Raw genomic sequence first — 16775 nt, forward strand, 5'->3', positions numbered from 1 at the left:
ATGGATCAGTTAAAAGACAAAGTTTCTTCATTGTATCAAGGGTAAATTGTACCGCTGTCATGTACAGTATACATGTGCACTAGCATAGCCGTGATTACATTGTAACAATTACACAATTTCCAATTCCACTGACTTTTAATCTCATATAGAGTATTATAAATAATTTTGAAAATGTTGCATCTGACAGTTTGGATCAGGAGGGATCAGATTCACCTGCGCCCAGTGTTTTGTCTATGAAGAGCAACCGATCAATGCAAATGCCAATTAAGTTAAGAAATAGAACACATCTACCACATCTAAGGTATTCCTCTTTCTATCATTTCCAACAAAACAAGTGGTCATCAAATTAACATCTATTTTTTATTCTAATTACAGTGAATATGTGATCCAAATTAAGTAACGTCCTTGATCCACTTTTTATTTATAACAGAAATGCAAGGAATTTTACAGATTGTTTATCCTATTAAACTAGCATGTGTGACAAACGTAAGCCATTGTATAACAAAATTGTGTTTTCTGTTGCAGCTTGAGGAGAAATAAGACTCTTATGGCCCTAGTGTTTTGTCCATGAAGAGTGACCGATCAATGCAAATGCCAATTAACTAAAAAATGGATCAGTTCCGATGGAGAAAAGGTAACTTCTCACAGTTCACACTGCAAGAAAATATGTCCCAAATCCAGCTTTTTTTTTGCTCATATGTGACTCAAATCGTTGAGAAATTTGTGACTTTTACATCTCTCTATAATCGACATTCGTCATAATTCCACGCTATCGGGAATTCGCTTCAAATATTTTACTTGTGAATGTGGAGAATAATCATTGCATTGATGATATCGCTTTTTAGTCAGACTGAAATCCCTGCAGGAATAAATATTTAGTCTAAGAACGTGGAGGCAAAACTAAATTTAAGGGTAAGAACAGGTAGAAATAGCTCTTTAACATAACATTTGCACATTATCACTTTTTACAGTGGAATGTAAACGCTTAATGTAAAACTTTGCACATTGCGTTGGGCTCTTCTGCAGCCCAGTTTGATCTTTTAATATTATTGTCTAAATACATAAGCCACGTTAGGCGTAAAATATCCACGTCGATTATGGTGCTGTTATCTTAGAATTACAGTGTTTATGACAAGTGAAATGTTAATGAAAACTGATTGTCCCTGGTTGTTGTTTTAGAACATTAAGCCACATTAAAAGCTTTTCACACGCTTTTCCACTCCACTACCTTTGTGCTCGAGCCTTTTGCAATGTCTCGAGCATGACACAGCATTCCAGAAACGCAGAGGTCAAGTCAAAATAACTTTTTTTTCAAATTCCACTGTCTTATGTTTTTCAAAGCAAAAACATGTTCTGTGTGATTTGTGAATGCCTTTTAGAATATCCAGCGACGGGGCCCCCGTGCACCGCGGGGGCTGCAGGGGTGTCCCGTAAACCACTGGTGAATATGACAGAGAGTTGCGAAGGTAGTTAGTGAAGAGACAAGAGGTTTTGTTTTGGGTTGTATTACAGAGACAGCTCCATACAAGCTAAACTTACTGGGTTGTACCGTAAACATAAAAAAAAAAAAAACTTGTTCTCTTTTTTCCTCATCTTCGTCCTCCTTATCGCCTGTTCACTAATCTACTGGCTTCCGTGGCACATGAACGTGTAAACACTTACGTCTTGTTATCGTTCTTTTGCGCATGCGGGTCAGCTCAGCAGCACCGTCATTCATTCACACTGGAATCTGATATTGGCCAGATTTTAAAATGATAATGTGAACAGCCATACAAAAAAAAATTGGATCTGAGCAATAAATTGGAATTAAGCACTAAAGGCCAGATTCACTAAACAGGGCAAAGTAGCACGAGAGCGCAATTCCAAACCAGTGCTGATGGGTGTGGAAATTTCTGCGGGTGATTTACTGACAATGCGCAAATTAAAAAACACAGACACAACATCTCATTTACATTTAATGTTTTGTGTAACAAAATACTTTCTCTGTGTTCAGGTTTGACTGTAGTAATAATTCAAAAACTGACACTTCAAATCAATATTTAAAAAAAAAAAAAATCTAAACCTTTACAAAAAGTTGTTTTTGAGAATGTCTAAATATATATCCAAACCCACAACTTAATAAAAATAAGTATTTGTGTCTAAAAACAATTAGAGAATTTATAGGCCTTTTATATAGAGCTATATAGGAATCTAGTGGCTAAACCATAGAATTGCAGATGTTTTTCTTATTTTACTCCCACCAGATGGCACTAATTTGGCTTAAAAAAAATTTGATTTTTAAAGGCATTGACTATTTTAACATGAAATACTGCATTAATTGAAAAGTAATATAAAAATATTTTTAAATAAAATATATTGAACAAAAACGTGTTACATTGATTTTACTTATATTTATTTTGGGGACACTCAATTTTTAGCGATTATCGCCGATTTGATTGCACAGATACTATTTAAACTAAACTGAGCTAGACAATGACATCTCTGAATTCAATAATGAAATGCCTTTAACTGAAAATTGAGTGTTTAACCTTATCATTATACATTACTGACACTCTCTCTTACAATTTGATACTGTTAAGTGCTTTGACACAATCTGTATTGTTAAAAGCGCTATATAAATAAAGGTGACTTGACTGGGGGGGGAAGGGGTAAAATTTTAGGTATCTGGTCACTTTTGACTGTGAAGACCACAAGTGTGACTCCCAAATAAGGAGCACCAGAGGGTTAAGACATGTTTTTTTGGGGCGTTAAATAATGGTGCAAATACCAGTAATTTGACGAGCGCAAACATTAGTAAATCGCGTGATTCATTTTAATACTCTCCTCACATAAATTTTGCGTCTGAAAGAGAAACTCCTACAAATACATATTCAATAAGGTCAGGCACAAAAATAACTGTGTTCATGCCTTTTCAGCGCTAATCCTTCACTGCACGTCTTTATTAAAAGACTCCTCAGTGTTTTGTTGTTAACCTTCCCTGAAAAACTAAATTTCTGCCAAAATCAACAAATGTCTTTTATTTTCACTGTCAGCCTTGTAACCGTCCCAGTGAAATTTTTCACAAGGGCAAAAATCACAAATAATTTAGGGGAGGGTACCTCAACTGAAAATGCCACAAAACACCGTAGTGCATTACAAAGTGTTTATTAAATAAAGGTAATCCACAGATCATTACAGCATGTACATGAAAAACAGTCAAAGTCTTTTTGACTGCAAAAACCACCCGTCACATTTATCACAATAGAGAACAAAGAAAAAACTTATCTAATTGAATGAATATTGGTCTTTCAGCCAAAGTATATGGTGAATCCGAATACTGAAGTCCTCAATGATGATAGGAGGTGAAAAAAAAAATCCAAGTGTCTGATAGCAAGGGTAGCATAAATAATCAGCGATCCGAATCTCCTTAAAACAGAGTACGTTGCAATTCTTTGATGTTTTGTCCCACAATAAGTACAGAGCTTTAAAGAAGAGATTTTCTTAGGCCATTGATGAGGCATTCAGAGTAAAGACGACAAGGTAAGGACAGAAACAAAAAGAGTTCTTCTACAAAACAAACAAAAACTAGTATTAGCCTTTAACAACAACACCACATAGTTTCACCCTTAAACCATTTACAATATTAATGCAAAGTTACACAGTACAAAAAATTAACCAATACACTTACATGATTGAGCTGAAAACATTAGTTTCTCAAACTGAACTCCATTTGTGGTAAGGTTATGCAAGTGGAAGCCATGCTTCCTCTTAACCAAACAGGTATCTCTTACTCTACTGCCTACCTCCATTTTATCCCTTAACATAGAAAACCCGGTAGGGCCCCCTGCAGCACAGTAGAGGAACTACCCACAAAACCAACAAAGTAACTGTACTATAGTCGGTTACATACTCCTCCCCTCGATAGAAAATTTGTCCCAACCGTGATAAGATGATAAGAGTCTATGGAGTCAGGATCATCCATAAAGGAAACTATAATTTACCGGACCTAATTTCTTTTTAATTACTGCTGGACCTTTCCATTTTGGTGACAATTTTGCCATAAAACCGTCATCTGCTTTAGATAAGGGATGGGTACGAACCCAAACTACATCTCCAACTTTAAATTCACATAATTTGTGTCTTTGGTCACAGTACTTTTTTTGTTTGACTTGAGCTCGTTCCACGTTTTCCCTTACTATGTCGATGAGAAGTTTCTGACGGTCTAAGGTAGGATAAACAGGATTTTCAGGATTGGGCGGTTTTTGGAGGCCTCTCTCCATTGGCCCTTTCAGTTTACAGCCAAGAGCTACCTCTGCAGATGAAAATCCTGTACTCTCGTGCCATGCTGAATTTATAGCAAATCTGAATTCTGCTAGCCATCTGTCCCAATGCTTGTGTTGTTCTCCTACATATGAAGCAATCATCGGTTTTAAATTTCTGTTGACTCTCTCCGTCAAATTAGTTTGCGGGTGATATGCAGTGGTAAGTTTCTGTATTACCCCCCATTGTTTGCATAAAAGGTTAAGAAGGTGAGAGGTAAACTGTGTACCTCTATCAGAAACGAGATAAGCCGGTGTTCCCCATCTCGTGAAAATTTCTTCCACCAAAATTCTTGCAATGAGTGATGCTTTAGCAGTTCTCATTGGGAATAGCTCTACCCACTTGGTAAAATAATCTACCACCACAAGTAGATATTCATTCTGCTTGGAGCTTCGGGGAAAAGGTCCCATGATATCCACACCTAGCATATATCCCGGTTCAACAACAGGAGTGCTCTGTAACTGTCCGGAAGCCTTGGTAGTAGAAGCTTTGTACTTTTGACACGATTGGCATTCCTTACAGTACTTCCACACATCATTTCGAATACTAGGCCAGTATACCGATTCTAGTAGCCCAAGTAAGGTTTTCATCTTCCCTAAATGACCACTGAGAGGATTGTCATGAGCATACTGTAAAAATATGTCTAAAAGCGTTGGGGATGACTAATTGCACTGTCTGACCCTTTCGACCATCTGGAACACTCCGAAAAAGAAAGCCATTCTCCATCACATAATGAACTCTCATCACATCTTCAGTAGATTGTTCTCCGACTTTGATTGCTAACTCTTGGATTTCTGGATCATTATTCTGTTCCATAGCTATTTATGAAAGATCCACCGGTAAATTGCAGGGTAGAGATGTGGATTCAGTGGCAGTACATCTGGTGTGCAGTCGATACCTCTTGATAAAACATCAGGAACAACGTTGCACTGTCCTTTTCGATACCTCACAGTGAAATGGAAACCTTGCAGCCTTATGGTCCAACGAATCAGACGAGAAGAAGGTTTAGGGTGTTGAAATGCCCATGTCAAAGCAGTGTGGTCAGTGATGACTTCAAATACTCTCCCCTCCAGATACTGCCTCCATTTTTCTACCGCCCATACAACTGCTAAACATTCTTTTTCTGATACGGAGTACGATCTTTCAGCACCTCTTAACAAACGTGATGCAAAAGCAACAACATGCTCTTCCCCTTCAATATCCTGGGTAAGGACTGCTCCCAGTCCAATATCGCTTGCATCCGTTTGAACTTTAAACACCTTGCTAAAATCAGGAGGGGTCAACACAGGCGCTTGCATGAGTGCTTGTTTAATGTCATTAAAAGCTTGCTGACATTGCTCAGTCCATTTCCACTTAACATTCTTTTGTTTCAGGGCGTGTAATGGAGCTGCTCTTTCAGAAAAACCGGGGATAAACTGATGATACCAACCAGCCAGTCCTAGAAACCTTTGTACATCCTTAAGGTTTTGGGGTATAGGAAAGGATTCAATGGCAGAGACTTTGGTTGGATCAGTTTTCACTCCATCTCGTGTCACAATGTGTCCAAGAAATGAAAGAGAATGTTGGATGAAGTTACACTTTTTAAGATTTAGGGTGAGACCGGCCTTATGAAGACATGCAAACGCCTGTTCAAGATGTATGAGATGGTCAGCAATGTTATTAGAATAGACAACAATGTCGTCAATATAGACCATGCAGCACTTTCCTTTAACCTCCCTCAACACGTGTTCCATGAGTCTTTGGAATGATGCGGCAGAGTTTTTCAGCCCAAACGGGAGACAAAGAAATTCATATAACCCGGAGGAGGTAACAAAGGCTGTCTTCTCAATACTGTCAACTTCCATTTCCATCTGCCAGTAACCACTTTTTAAATCAAGGGTGCTAAAAACAGTGGCACCATGCAAAGACTCTAAAATGTCCTGAATTTGAGGCATTGGATAGGCGTCTAGATGGGTCTTAGCATTAAGACCCCGATAATCAACACAAAACCTGGAACTTCCGTCTTTCTTCGGCACAACAACCACTGGTGCTGCCCAGGGTGAAAGAGAGCGTCAGATAATCTGTTTCTCCAAAAGCTCTTGAACTTGAGACTCAATGAACTGGTGCTTCTCCAGTGAAACCTTGTACGCTCTTTTTCTTACGGAAATCTCATCTATGGTAGTGATACGATGTTTGACACAGTTTGTTCTGCCAAGCTGTTGAGTGCATACTGTGGGCCAACTTAACATTAACGCCTCCAACTTACTTTGAATGATCGAATCTGAATCTACCATTTGTGTGATTCGTAAGATCTGCTGGTGGTCTTCTAGACTAGCAGTGGGCATAGCCAAATAAAAGTAATTGGAAGGGTGTCCATTGTAGTGCATAAAAGGAAAAATCTTTGGCTCTGTTGTGGTAGATAACTGGAACTGTGCTTTTTTAAAATCCAATACCATCTCGGACTTTAATAAAAAATCAATTCCCAGGATAATTGGTACGGTTAAGTCTGAATCTTGCATAACATAGAAGGTCAAATTCATCTTCTGCCCTTGGACTTCACACTCCCAATTGACTTTACCCAGAGAACTTTGCCTCTGTCCATTTGCTAATAGGAATGTCTGATCTCCACTAGGCTGATAATCTTCATGGCCACTTAACTTCTTCCACAAAGACTTTTGAATCAGAGAAAATGTGCTACCTGTATCCACTATGGCAGCCACATAGCTGTTCCGAAGTATTAATGGAATGGTGAGGTTTTTAAAAGCATGAGCTTCTGAAATCTGATCCAGCAACACGACTCTATTGGCACCCTGTAAGGATTTGCGTTGGAAATCTGGAGGAACAGGAGGTTTCTTCTTCTGCTCTTCACTGTTGACTTGGCTCCAATACTTCTTTGATTCATTGAAATCCTTCTCAATTTGGGTTCCAAGCCTCACTAATTCTCCCACATCTTTAACAGTCCCACGAAGTAAACTAGCTAGCCGTGGATTACAGTTCCTTAAAATAGCTTGAATCATTTCCTTCTCAGTCATGTTCTTGTTCCATCTCAAACACAGTGCACGATAGTGATAAGCAAAGTCTCTCAAACTTTCCTTAGGGCCTTGTTTTCTTTCAGCAAGCTTTCTTGCAGCCACATCCTGGTAATCCTCACTTAAAAATGACAGCAGAAACTTCTCTTTGAACTGTTTCCAACTCGCTACATTTTTCCTTTCTGCCATCCACCAATCTTTAGCAGTGCCTCTTAAAACAGCAGTGAGAGCAGCAATTACTTCTTCATCACTGAGGGGTCGAACGGGCGAAATACTCTTCACATTGCTCCACAAACAAAACAGGATCATCCTCAACTGAATTAGTGAAAATGGGGAAGTCCATCTTTACAGGTGGGTTATACTGAATGGTAGGAGGGATATTTTGAATGGAAACACAGCTAGTCGCATTATGAATTGGAGAATGGGAAACATTTACTGGAACATTTACTTTAGGAACTCTTGGTGTAGAAGCATTTGGGCTCAGCAACCGAAATCTGTGTTCTAATTGCTGGTCTCTTCTCTTTAAACAATCGATTGACCCAAGTCCTTAACCATTAGCTCCATCTGTTGCTTGACTCTTTCACATTCACGTTGGACATAAGAAATCTTTCTTCCAATTTTTTACACTGCACATCCAAAGAAACTTGCTCACTCACCCTTCGATCGATGTTAGCCACTTGATTTTCAATCTCAATAAGACGTTCCATCAAAGTTGTGTCACAGTTGGGGCTGACTCCTTCATTTACCTCTATTGGTGGAGGCGGAGGAGGAAAACATGAATCATCCACATGAACATTATCCTCGACTTGCTCACTGTCTTCATCAGAATCAATATATGTGTTTATCAGTTCTCTCATCGGTTCTCTTCTAGTTGTAAATGTTTCTGATGAAAAATCCATGCCAACAACGCACTCATCCTTATCCATAGCAGATGACGGTTAATAAACTACAACAATGAACCACGACTATTTACCAGACGGATTATTTTCCACCTGTGCCTTTTTCAAAGCTGAGGGGTCCCTGTTCGGGCGCCATTTTGTAACCATCCCAGTGAAATTTTTCACAAGGGCAAAAAAAAATAAATAAAATAAATAAATAATAATTTAGGGGAGGGTACCTCAACTGAAAATGCCACAAAACACCGTAGTGCATTACAAAGTGTTTATATTAAATAAAGGTAATCCACAGATCATTACAGCATGTACATGAAAAACAGTCAAAGTCTTTTTGACTGCAAAAACCACCCGTCACATTTATCATTTATCACAATAGAGAACAAAGAAAAAAACGTATCTAATTGAATGAATATTGGTCTTTCAGCCAAAGTATATGGTGAATCCGAATACTGAAGTCCTCAATGATGATAGGAGGTGAAAAAAAAATCCAAGTGTCTGATAGCAAGGGTAGCATAAATAATCAGCGATCCGAATCTCCTTAAAACATAGAGTACGTTGCAATTCTTTGATGTCGTTTTGTCCCACAATAAGTACAGAGCTTTAAAGAAGAGATTTTCTTAGGCCATTGATGAGGCATTCAGAGTAAAGACGACAAGGTAAGGACAGAAACAAAAAGAGTTCTTCTACAAAACAAACAAAAACTAGTATTAGCCTTTAACAACAACACCACATAGTTTCACCCTTAAACCATTTACAATATTAATGCAAAGTTACACAGTACAAAAAATTAACCAATACACTTACATGATTGAGCTGAAAACATTAGTTTCTCAAACTGAACTCCATTTGTGGTAAGGTTATGCAAGTGGAAGCCATGCTTCCTCTTAACCAAACAGGTATCTCTTACTCTACTGCCTACCTCCATTTTATCCCTTAACATAGAAAACCCGGTAGGGCCCCCTGCAGCACAGTAGAGGAACTACCCACAAAACCAACAAAGTAACTGTACTATAGTCGGTTACAGACTTCAGCAGGAGAGATCAGACTCATCTGCCCCAAGTGTTCAGTGAAAAGCGATTGATCAATGCAAATGCCAATTTATCTGAACAGATCACTTCCACTAGCATTAACTCAAAACAGTAAAGATAAAAGTAACTAATATAAAACTATTGTTTTGTCTATAAGGGATTTAGGCAAAAAATCATGTCACGATCCTGAGAAGAAAATTCATGGAATATCAGTAGGTTAAAACCATCAAGACTCATTTGTAGTGTCTGAATTTGTGCATATTTGTTGCTAATAATAAACATGTTTTCAACAGATATGATTCTAAAAAAGCTGAAGTCAAGATTCAAAGATTAAAATCACACATAAAAGATAAGCATCTGTACATTTCTGAAGGATTTGCAAAGCAGGGAAACCCAACATTCCTGAATCAGATCTATACAGAGCTCTACATCACAGAGGGAGGGAATGGAGAGATCAGTAATGAACATGAATTTAAAAGGATGGAAAAAACACTGAAGACTGCAGGAGCAACAGTACCAATCAAATGCAATGACATCTTTAGACCTTTACCTGGACGAGACAAACCCATCAGAACTGTGCTGACAAAGGGAGTCGCTGGCATTGGAAAAACAGTCTCTGTGCAGAAGTTCATCCTGGACTGGGCTGAAGGGAAACAGAATCAGGACGTCCAGCTCATATTTCCACTTCCTTTCAGAGAACTCAATCTGATGAAGGACAAAACACTCAGCCTTTCAGATCTTCTTCATGTCTTTTTCCCTGAAACAAAAGAAATAGACATTTTCAGTGATGAATATAAAGCTTTGTTCATCTTTGATGGTCTGGATGAGCGTCGTCTGTCTCTGGATTTTCAGAGCGATGTGAGGTTGTGTGATGTAAGTCAATCAGCCTCAGTGGACGTGCTGCTGATGAACCTCATTGCGGGGAATCTGCTTCCCTCTGCTCTCATCTGGATCACCTCCAGACCAGCAGCAGCTGATCTCGTCCCCTCTGAGTGTGTCCATCGAGTGACAGAGGTACGAGGCTTCAATGAGCCACAGAAGGAGGAATACTTCAGGAAGAGAATCAGTGATCAGAGTCTGGCCGATAGGATCATCTCACACCTGAAGTCATCAAGGAGCCTCTTCATCATGTGCCACATCCCAGTGTTCTGCTGGATCTCAGCCGCTGTTCTGGAGAAGATGTTGAGTCGAGCAGAGAGTGGAGAGATTCCCAAGACTCTCACTCAAATGTACACACACTTCCTGTTGGCACAAATTTGCATTAAAGACATGAAGTACAATGAAAATAAGGACACAGGCAAAGAGATGATTTTCAAATTAGAGAAACTGGCATTCGAGCAACTGGAAAAAGGCAATGTGATCTTCTATGAGGAAGACCTGAGAGAGTGTGGCATTGATGTGACAGAAGCATCAGTGTACTCAGGATTGTGCACTCAGATCTTCAGAGAGGAGCTTGGCTTGTATCAGGGGAAAGTCTTCTGCTTTGTTCATCTGAGCGTTCAGGAACATCTAGCAGCTCTATATGTGCACCTCTCCTTCTACAACAGCAGAATAAATGTGCTTGAAGCACATGAATCTGGAAGGCCTGTGACAATGTTGAGTTTACACAAGTGTGCAGTTGAAAAATGTTTAAAAAGTATGAAAGGGTATCTTGATCTTTTCCTTCGCTTCCTCATGGTACTTTCAATGGAGTCAAACCACAGCATCCTAAAAGGGCTTTTGGAGAAGAAGACAGACAGTTCCCTGGAAAGAGAGAAAACTACTGAATATCTCAAGCAAAAGATAAAAATAATTCCTTGCTCAGAAATGACTATTGTTTTGTTCCACTGTCTAAATGAACTCAGTGATCATTCCCTCACTACTGAAATCCAAAACTACGTGACCTCTGGAAAAATAAACAGTGACATTCTGTCCCCTCATCAGTGGTCGGCTTTAGTGTACATCCTAATGACATCAAATGAGAAGTTCAATGATTTTGAACTTTGTAAATATGGAAGATCAGACGCAGCCTTGTTCTGGCTGCTTCCTGTGATCAAGTTGTCGAAAAAGATCTGGTGAGAACATTAGGTTACTTACATGAAGTCAATGACATTGAAGCCAAAAAAGAGGGCTGTGTTTATTTACCTTTAGTACAAACAGCATATTAATTCTATACATGTGTAAAGAGCATCTATCATTATTCACACTTAGTGTAAAAAAGATCATATGGCTATTTATACTTTGTGAAACAGTATCTACCACTTTTTAAAGACTAAATAACATATAACCTAGTCTAAATAGCTTCCACTAATAATAAATTTGTGTTGGCAGGATGCATGACTGTAATATCACAGAAAAAGGATGCGCGGTGCTTTCTGCTGTTCTTCCATCAATATCCAATCTCAGAGAGATGGACCTGAGCCACAACAACCTACAGGACTCAGGAGTGGAAATACTCTGTATTGGATTGAAAAGATCACGCTACAACTTAAAAAAAATTAGTGCACGAGTGTTCATTGAAGCAAAATACAGAAATAACACAACTATATAAGCCCTGTTTACATGTAAAATTTTAATCAAACATATAAATATATTGTCAGGAGGAGCCTGGGTTCTGACGATTGTAATCCTGACCTTAATTTTGTCGCTCTTCCTACTGCTGGACTAGAGGACACAAAGTGTAGGCTGGAATCGCTTAAGTAGGTTTCCTCTCTAAGCTTCAGATATTGTATAGGTTTACAAGTGAAATTAGACTATATTTACTCTTCTCTCTCTAGTCTGAAGAACTGTGGAGTAACAGAAGCAGGCTGTGAGTTCCTGAGCTCAGCTTTGAGTTTAAACCCTTCACATCTGAGAGTGCTGGACCTGAGCTGGAACGACATAGGAGACTCTGGAGTGAAACATCTCTGTGCTGCTCTGGAGAAAGTTCACTGTGCATTGGAAACACTAAAGTAAGTTATATCAAACTTAATTAGTTATAATAAAATGTATATGATTGAATGATTCACTTAAAAACTGTTATGCAATAAAGTCAAAGCAGAGAAGAACTGCCTTAATGCTACTGTTGCAAGATGCAACCCTTCCATTTGTCACTACGAATAAAACCTTTTTTTTTTCTTTTTTTTTTACTGAGCCAGGATATTCAGCGAGAACAACTGAGGTTTAACTTGGTTTTATCCATCGGGAATTCATTAAAAGATAAATAAAAATCACAATATGACAGGTTTTTTTTGATAAAAAAACAAAACAAAAAAAAACGTGGTCTTGTCAATCGAAAAGGGAAGTTGTTTCAGCGGTAAAGCAAGTTATTACATTTTTGATGAAGGATTATGAGGAAAAAATTATTTGAAATAATACAATGAGAATGTATTCAAAAAGTAACTGGAGTGACTTTTGAATGTTGACTTTAAAGTAATAATTCACTCATAAATGAAAATTATTTACTCACCTCCATGTCCTTATGATGCAAGTTTCTTTCTTCAGCGAATTGCAAAACGAGATTTCACTGAGGAGAAACTCCTTAACAAATAACAATTGGTGTATATTTTAAACACCATGCCAAAAAATGTTTCATAAATGTACTCCATATGACTACTAGGCAATATTTAAACTCTCCCGAAGCCATACGATAACTTTATGTGAGAAGCAAAGTGAAATTTAAGTAACTATGGATTAATTCTCTGTAAAATATAAAAGGCGATCGCGTCAGTTAAAAAAAAAATGGCGCCTTTGAATGTGGACGTAGTCAAAGACTATAGAATACCCAAGACTTTTTGGTGAACTTTTCCTTTAAAGTGATATTGTTTACTGTCATTTGTATAATTAATAACTTTTTTTACTTGTTATAGACTTTCAACTTGCAAAATCAAAACAGAAGGCTTTGGATCTCTGGCTTCAGCTCTGAAGTCAAACTCTCAGCTGAGAGAACTGGACTTGGGCAACAACAGACCTGGAGATCAGGGAGCAGAGCTGCTGTCTGCTGGTCTTCATCATCCAAACTGTAGACTGAAAACACTGAGGTAAGGTATAGAAATATAGTTTTTGATAAAGTTGGAAAATGAAGCATATTTTACAACTAATTTCTGTCTCAGGTTGGACAAATGTGGAATCACTGAGAAAAGTGGCACCGCTTTGGCTTCAGATCTCAGCTTAAAGACCTGCAGTCTGACAGATCTGGATCTGAGCATTAATGACCTACAAGACTCAGGGGTGAAGAAGCTCTGTCTCGGACTACAAAGTCCTCACTGTAAACTAGAGAAGCTGAGGTAAAAAAAAAAGAAAAAGAAAAGTGAAACCAAATCAGATTTCCACAAAAAAACAACATGTATACCATTATTTGTTAGATTTTCCACTTTCTGAAAATCCACTCTGATCTCTTCAGGTTGTCCAACTGTAACATAACACATAAAAGTGTGGTGGCACTGACTGAAGCTCTGAGATCAAACCCATCCCGCCTGAAAGAACTGGATCTGCTTGAGAATGATCTGGAAGAGTCAGACTTGAAAGTGCTCTCCATGATACTGGACAAATCATCACACAAATTGAAGAAATAGCACTAAAACAAATGTTTAACGTAACGCTTTAAAAAAAAAAGAGGGACAACTCATTAAATGCATTAATATTAATGTCATTGCAAGCTGTATGTAACATCATGAACTTATGGAAAGGATTTCACGATGGGTTTGCACTAATGGAGAGATATGTGGAAGTTGGATAAAGTAGAACGGCAAACAATTTCTTCAAAATTTTATTTTATGAACTAGATACAAAAGATCATAAATAAAGCTCATAAGTTAGGTGCACCTAAAGGTGGAAATACAGAAACTGTGAAATTAAGACTTCTCAACCTGTTACCGATCCTTCTTACACGTACTGCTGTTTTACAATGTTAAATTTACTGCCAACATGAATGCTATGCTCGCTGTATAATTAAATACATTCCGTTAACACGTGGAAAGAAAAAAGGAAGGTGAGGGAACTCAGAAGCTGTACATGGAAACGTCTGCCGGGTATTATGTACATCATGAAGAAAAACAATTAAAAAGTATGTACATACAAAATCCTAGATTATGTACAGTGAAAAAAAGTTTCAAAAAATATATCTGTGACTATGAAATTCTCGCAATGATTCAGTTCAGCAGTTTTAAACATTTTATCAAATTATACACAGATTTTACGGTGGCCGAGAGCTCAACGCGCTGCAACTTCAGAAAACACATGCAAATAGAAAAAGCACCAACAAATCAAGAAAACATCTTCATAAATTTGACAGCAGGTGCTGCAAATGCACACAACACAACCAAATAACGATTTTTATTTGCAGTGCGTTTGGGTTGTCAAATTGATGAAGTTGTTTTCTTAATTTGCAGGTGTTTTTTCTATTTGCAGCGCGTTGAGCTCTCTCGGCCACCGTAAGATTTTGTGTAGGATTTATTTAGACGTGGAAATAAATGAAACTGAAAGGAGAGAAAGAAACAAGGTTTACAAAGAAAATAGGAAAGGCCATCAGTCTTTTACTTTGCTACTTAAAAAATGCAAAGATTGGATACAAGGAACATGAGTAACTTAAGACTAAATCTTATCTGGATCTATCTCCTCATTCCCTTTATTTTATTTTTTTTTTTTCAACAAATAAAGCAATATAATTTTCCATTCAGCAATGCCTCTGAAACTCCCATCTGGCCTTCATAAAACAAACACACACCGTCCAAAAGGTCTGTTAGTTTTGTTTGCAAAGGCTCAAAATCTCCCAAGGCAAAAGATTCGTTTGAATATTATGTTCAAATCTGATCCACAGGGAACAATTCCTTCCTGCTGATGACGAGCGGCCATTCTGAAAAGATCCTGAGGTGAAAAGCGTCGTAGTCTGTTTGCACTTAGTTGAAACAGTTCTTTCCACTTACAGAAGGAGGACACTTCTCAAACTTTCTCCTGTCAAGAAATACTGCCTCGCCGCCTAGAACAACAGGGCCAGAAACATCTCATCCAGAGAGACGCATTAAGTCATTTTAATTGTCGGCAAAATGCCAGTTTAAAATCCTTAGACTTGAAGAAAATTCCTTATAGAAGCACAAAGCGGCCCAGAAAAGTGCAGTTTAGCTCATTCATTCTAATCTTCATACCGTTCACATTAATTAAAGTGCAAGAGTGATGTGAAATATTCCGTCCCTCTTGTAATCCATGTTAACCAACATGATGCATTGTTTTTTTTTCCTAGTCACGGATCAGACAGGAACCTTTGTGTCTTGTCTGTGATGCATTCCAGACAATAACTCCTGCACGCTGCTCAGGATCTTCCTCTGATGTGCACTGCATGAGATTCCCATCTTGGCCAGATCCCTGTAAAAGAGGGAGTTTTGGTAAGATAAAGTCATCTTCAAGCTCACCAGGATGTGTAACTGAGTGTGTAATGTTAAAGTGATGCTCACTCGTGACTCATGGGTAAGACGCTCTCTAAGCTGCAGTATCCTGCTGTGCTGAAGTTTTCTCTGTATTGCTCAAGTCCAATGATTTTCAGCCATTCGTCCACAGAACCCAAAGAGGGGGCGGAGCCTTCAGAGGGGGTGTGGTGAAGCGTGGAGGGGTGGGGCCTGAGGACAACAACATCAGAGAATACATTTTAATCCTGAGAAAATGAACTTGTCAGAATTGTATGTGTGTGCCAAAAAGCATTTTTTTTAGGTTAAACCTGAAACATACACAACAGTTTAAAAGTTTGGGGTCTGTATGATATTTCATGTTTTTTAACATGCTTACCAAGGCTTCATTTATTTGAAATATTACAATTTAAAATGACTGGTTTCCATGTAATATATTTTAAAATGTACTTTATTCCTGTGATCAAAGCTGAATTTTCAGCATCATTACTCCAGTCTTCAGTGTCGCATGATCCTTCAGAAATCATTCTAATATGCTGATTTGCTGCTCAGGAACATTTCTTATTATTTTAATGCTGTTAAAATAACAGTTGTGCTGCTTAGTATTTTTTGTGGAAACCACGATACATTTTTAATGAATTTTAATTAATTAAAGAACAGCATTTATTTGAAATGCAAATCTTTCCTAATATTATAAATGTTTTTACTGTCACAATTGATCAATTTAATGCATATTTGCTAAATAAAATGAGTAATTTCTTTGCAAATTATAGGGTTAAAGAGAACATCAGTTATAAGCCGTTTCTGTCAAGAATAAATTTCTGAAAATGTCCCCAGAAGAACAGAACAAACTAATTCATGGTCATAATTTTTAAATTAGCATTGACAAATGCCAAACACATATTTTAGGACTTGTACCAAAATATACCCAAAATGGCAATAAAAAAGTGAATGGAAATCTCAGTGTGAGTATCTGCAAGTGTGCATGTTCACCTGCTGGCGTCTCCCGCCGTCCTCTTGAGCGTGGCAGGATTGCGTATGAGTTTGTCCAGCATGTTGACGATCTGGCTGAATTTGGGTCTGTCCGATCGTTCCCTCATCCAGCACTCCAGCATGAGCTGATGCAGAGCCAGCGGACACTCCATGGGCGGCGGCAACCGGTAGCCTTCCTCTATTGCCTTTATCACC

General features: G+C 38.2%; 3 protein-coding genes across 6 annotated transcripts in view; 1 reads left to right on the forward strand and 2 right to left on the reverse strand.

Annotated features, from left to right (window-relative positions):
* Nucleotides 1–13763, forward strand: LOC131554235 (NACHT, LRR and PYD domains-containing protein 3-like). Its single transcript, XM_058799433.1, has 8 exons — nt 1–41; nt 188–301; nt 9525–11285; nt 11542–11721; nt 11811–11909; nt 11988–12161; nt 13302–13475; nt 13592–13763. Exons 1-8 carry the CDS (start codon nt 1–3, stop codon nt 13761–13763), a joined length of 2715 nt encoding a protein of 904 aa, XP_058655416.1.
* On the reverse strand, nt 3152–9219 carry LOC131520363 (uncharacterized). Of its 4 annotated transcripts, none has more exons than XR_009266044.1 (3): nt 9008–9219; nt 3668–8886; nt 3152–3543 (listed from the first exon to the last, which is right to left on the reverse strand). XR_009266044.1 is itself a non-coding variant. In XM_058744549.1 (2 exons), the coding sequence occupies exon 2, from the start codon at nt 7614–7616 to the stop codon at nt 6351–6353; it is 1266 nt and encodes a 421-aa protein (XP_058600532.1). In that variant the 5' UTR covers nt 7617–8883; nt 9008–9219; the 3' UTR covers nt 3152–6350. The 4 variants fall into 4 exon arrangements, 2 of the variants coding, with proteins under 2 accessions (XP_058600532.1, XP_058600531.1); XR_009266043.1 differs by having other exon boundaries at nt 3152–3546; XM_058744549.1 differs by having other exon boundaries at nt 3152–8883.
* Nucleotides 13764–13950: 187 nt separating the features above from the next.
* The window catches only part of epha4l (eph receptor A4, like), a 38151-nt gene continuing 35326 nt past the window's right edge, over nt 13951–16775 (reverse strand). The window contains exons 15-17 of the mRNA XM_058744523.1: nt 16581–16774; nt 15639–15800; nt 13951–15549 (exon numbers count right to left, since the gene is read on the reverse strand). Coding sequence (XP_058600506.1) covers nt 15435–15549; nt 15639–15800; nt 16581–16774 — 471 coding nt within the window. The 3' untranslated portion in view covers nt 13951–15434. The remainder of the gene's footprint in view (nt 15550–15638; nt 15801–16580; nt 16775) is intronic.

Source organism: Onychostoma macrolepis, chromosome 15, assembly GCF_012432095.1.
Source record: "Onychostoma macrolepis isolate SWU-2019 chromosome 15, ASM1243209v1, whole genome shotgun sequence".
NCBI classification, from domain to species: domain Eukaryota; kingdom Metazoa; phylum Chordata; class Actinopteri; order Cypriniformes; family Cyprinidae; genus Onychostoma; species Onychostoma macrolepis.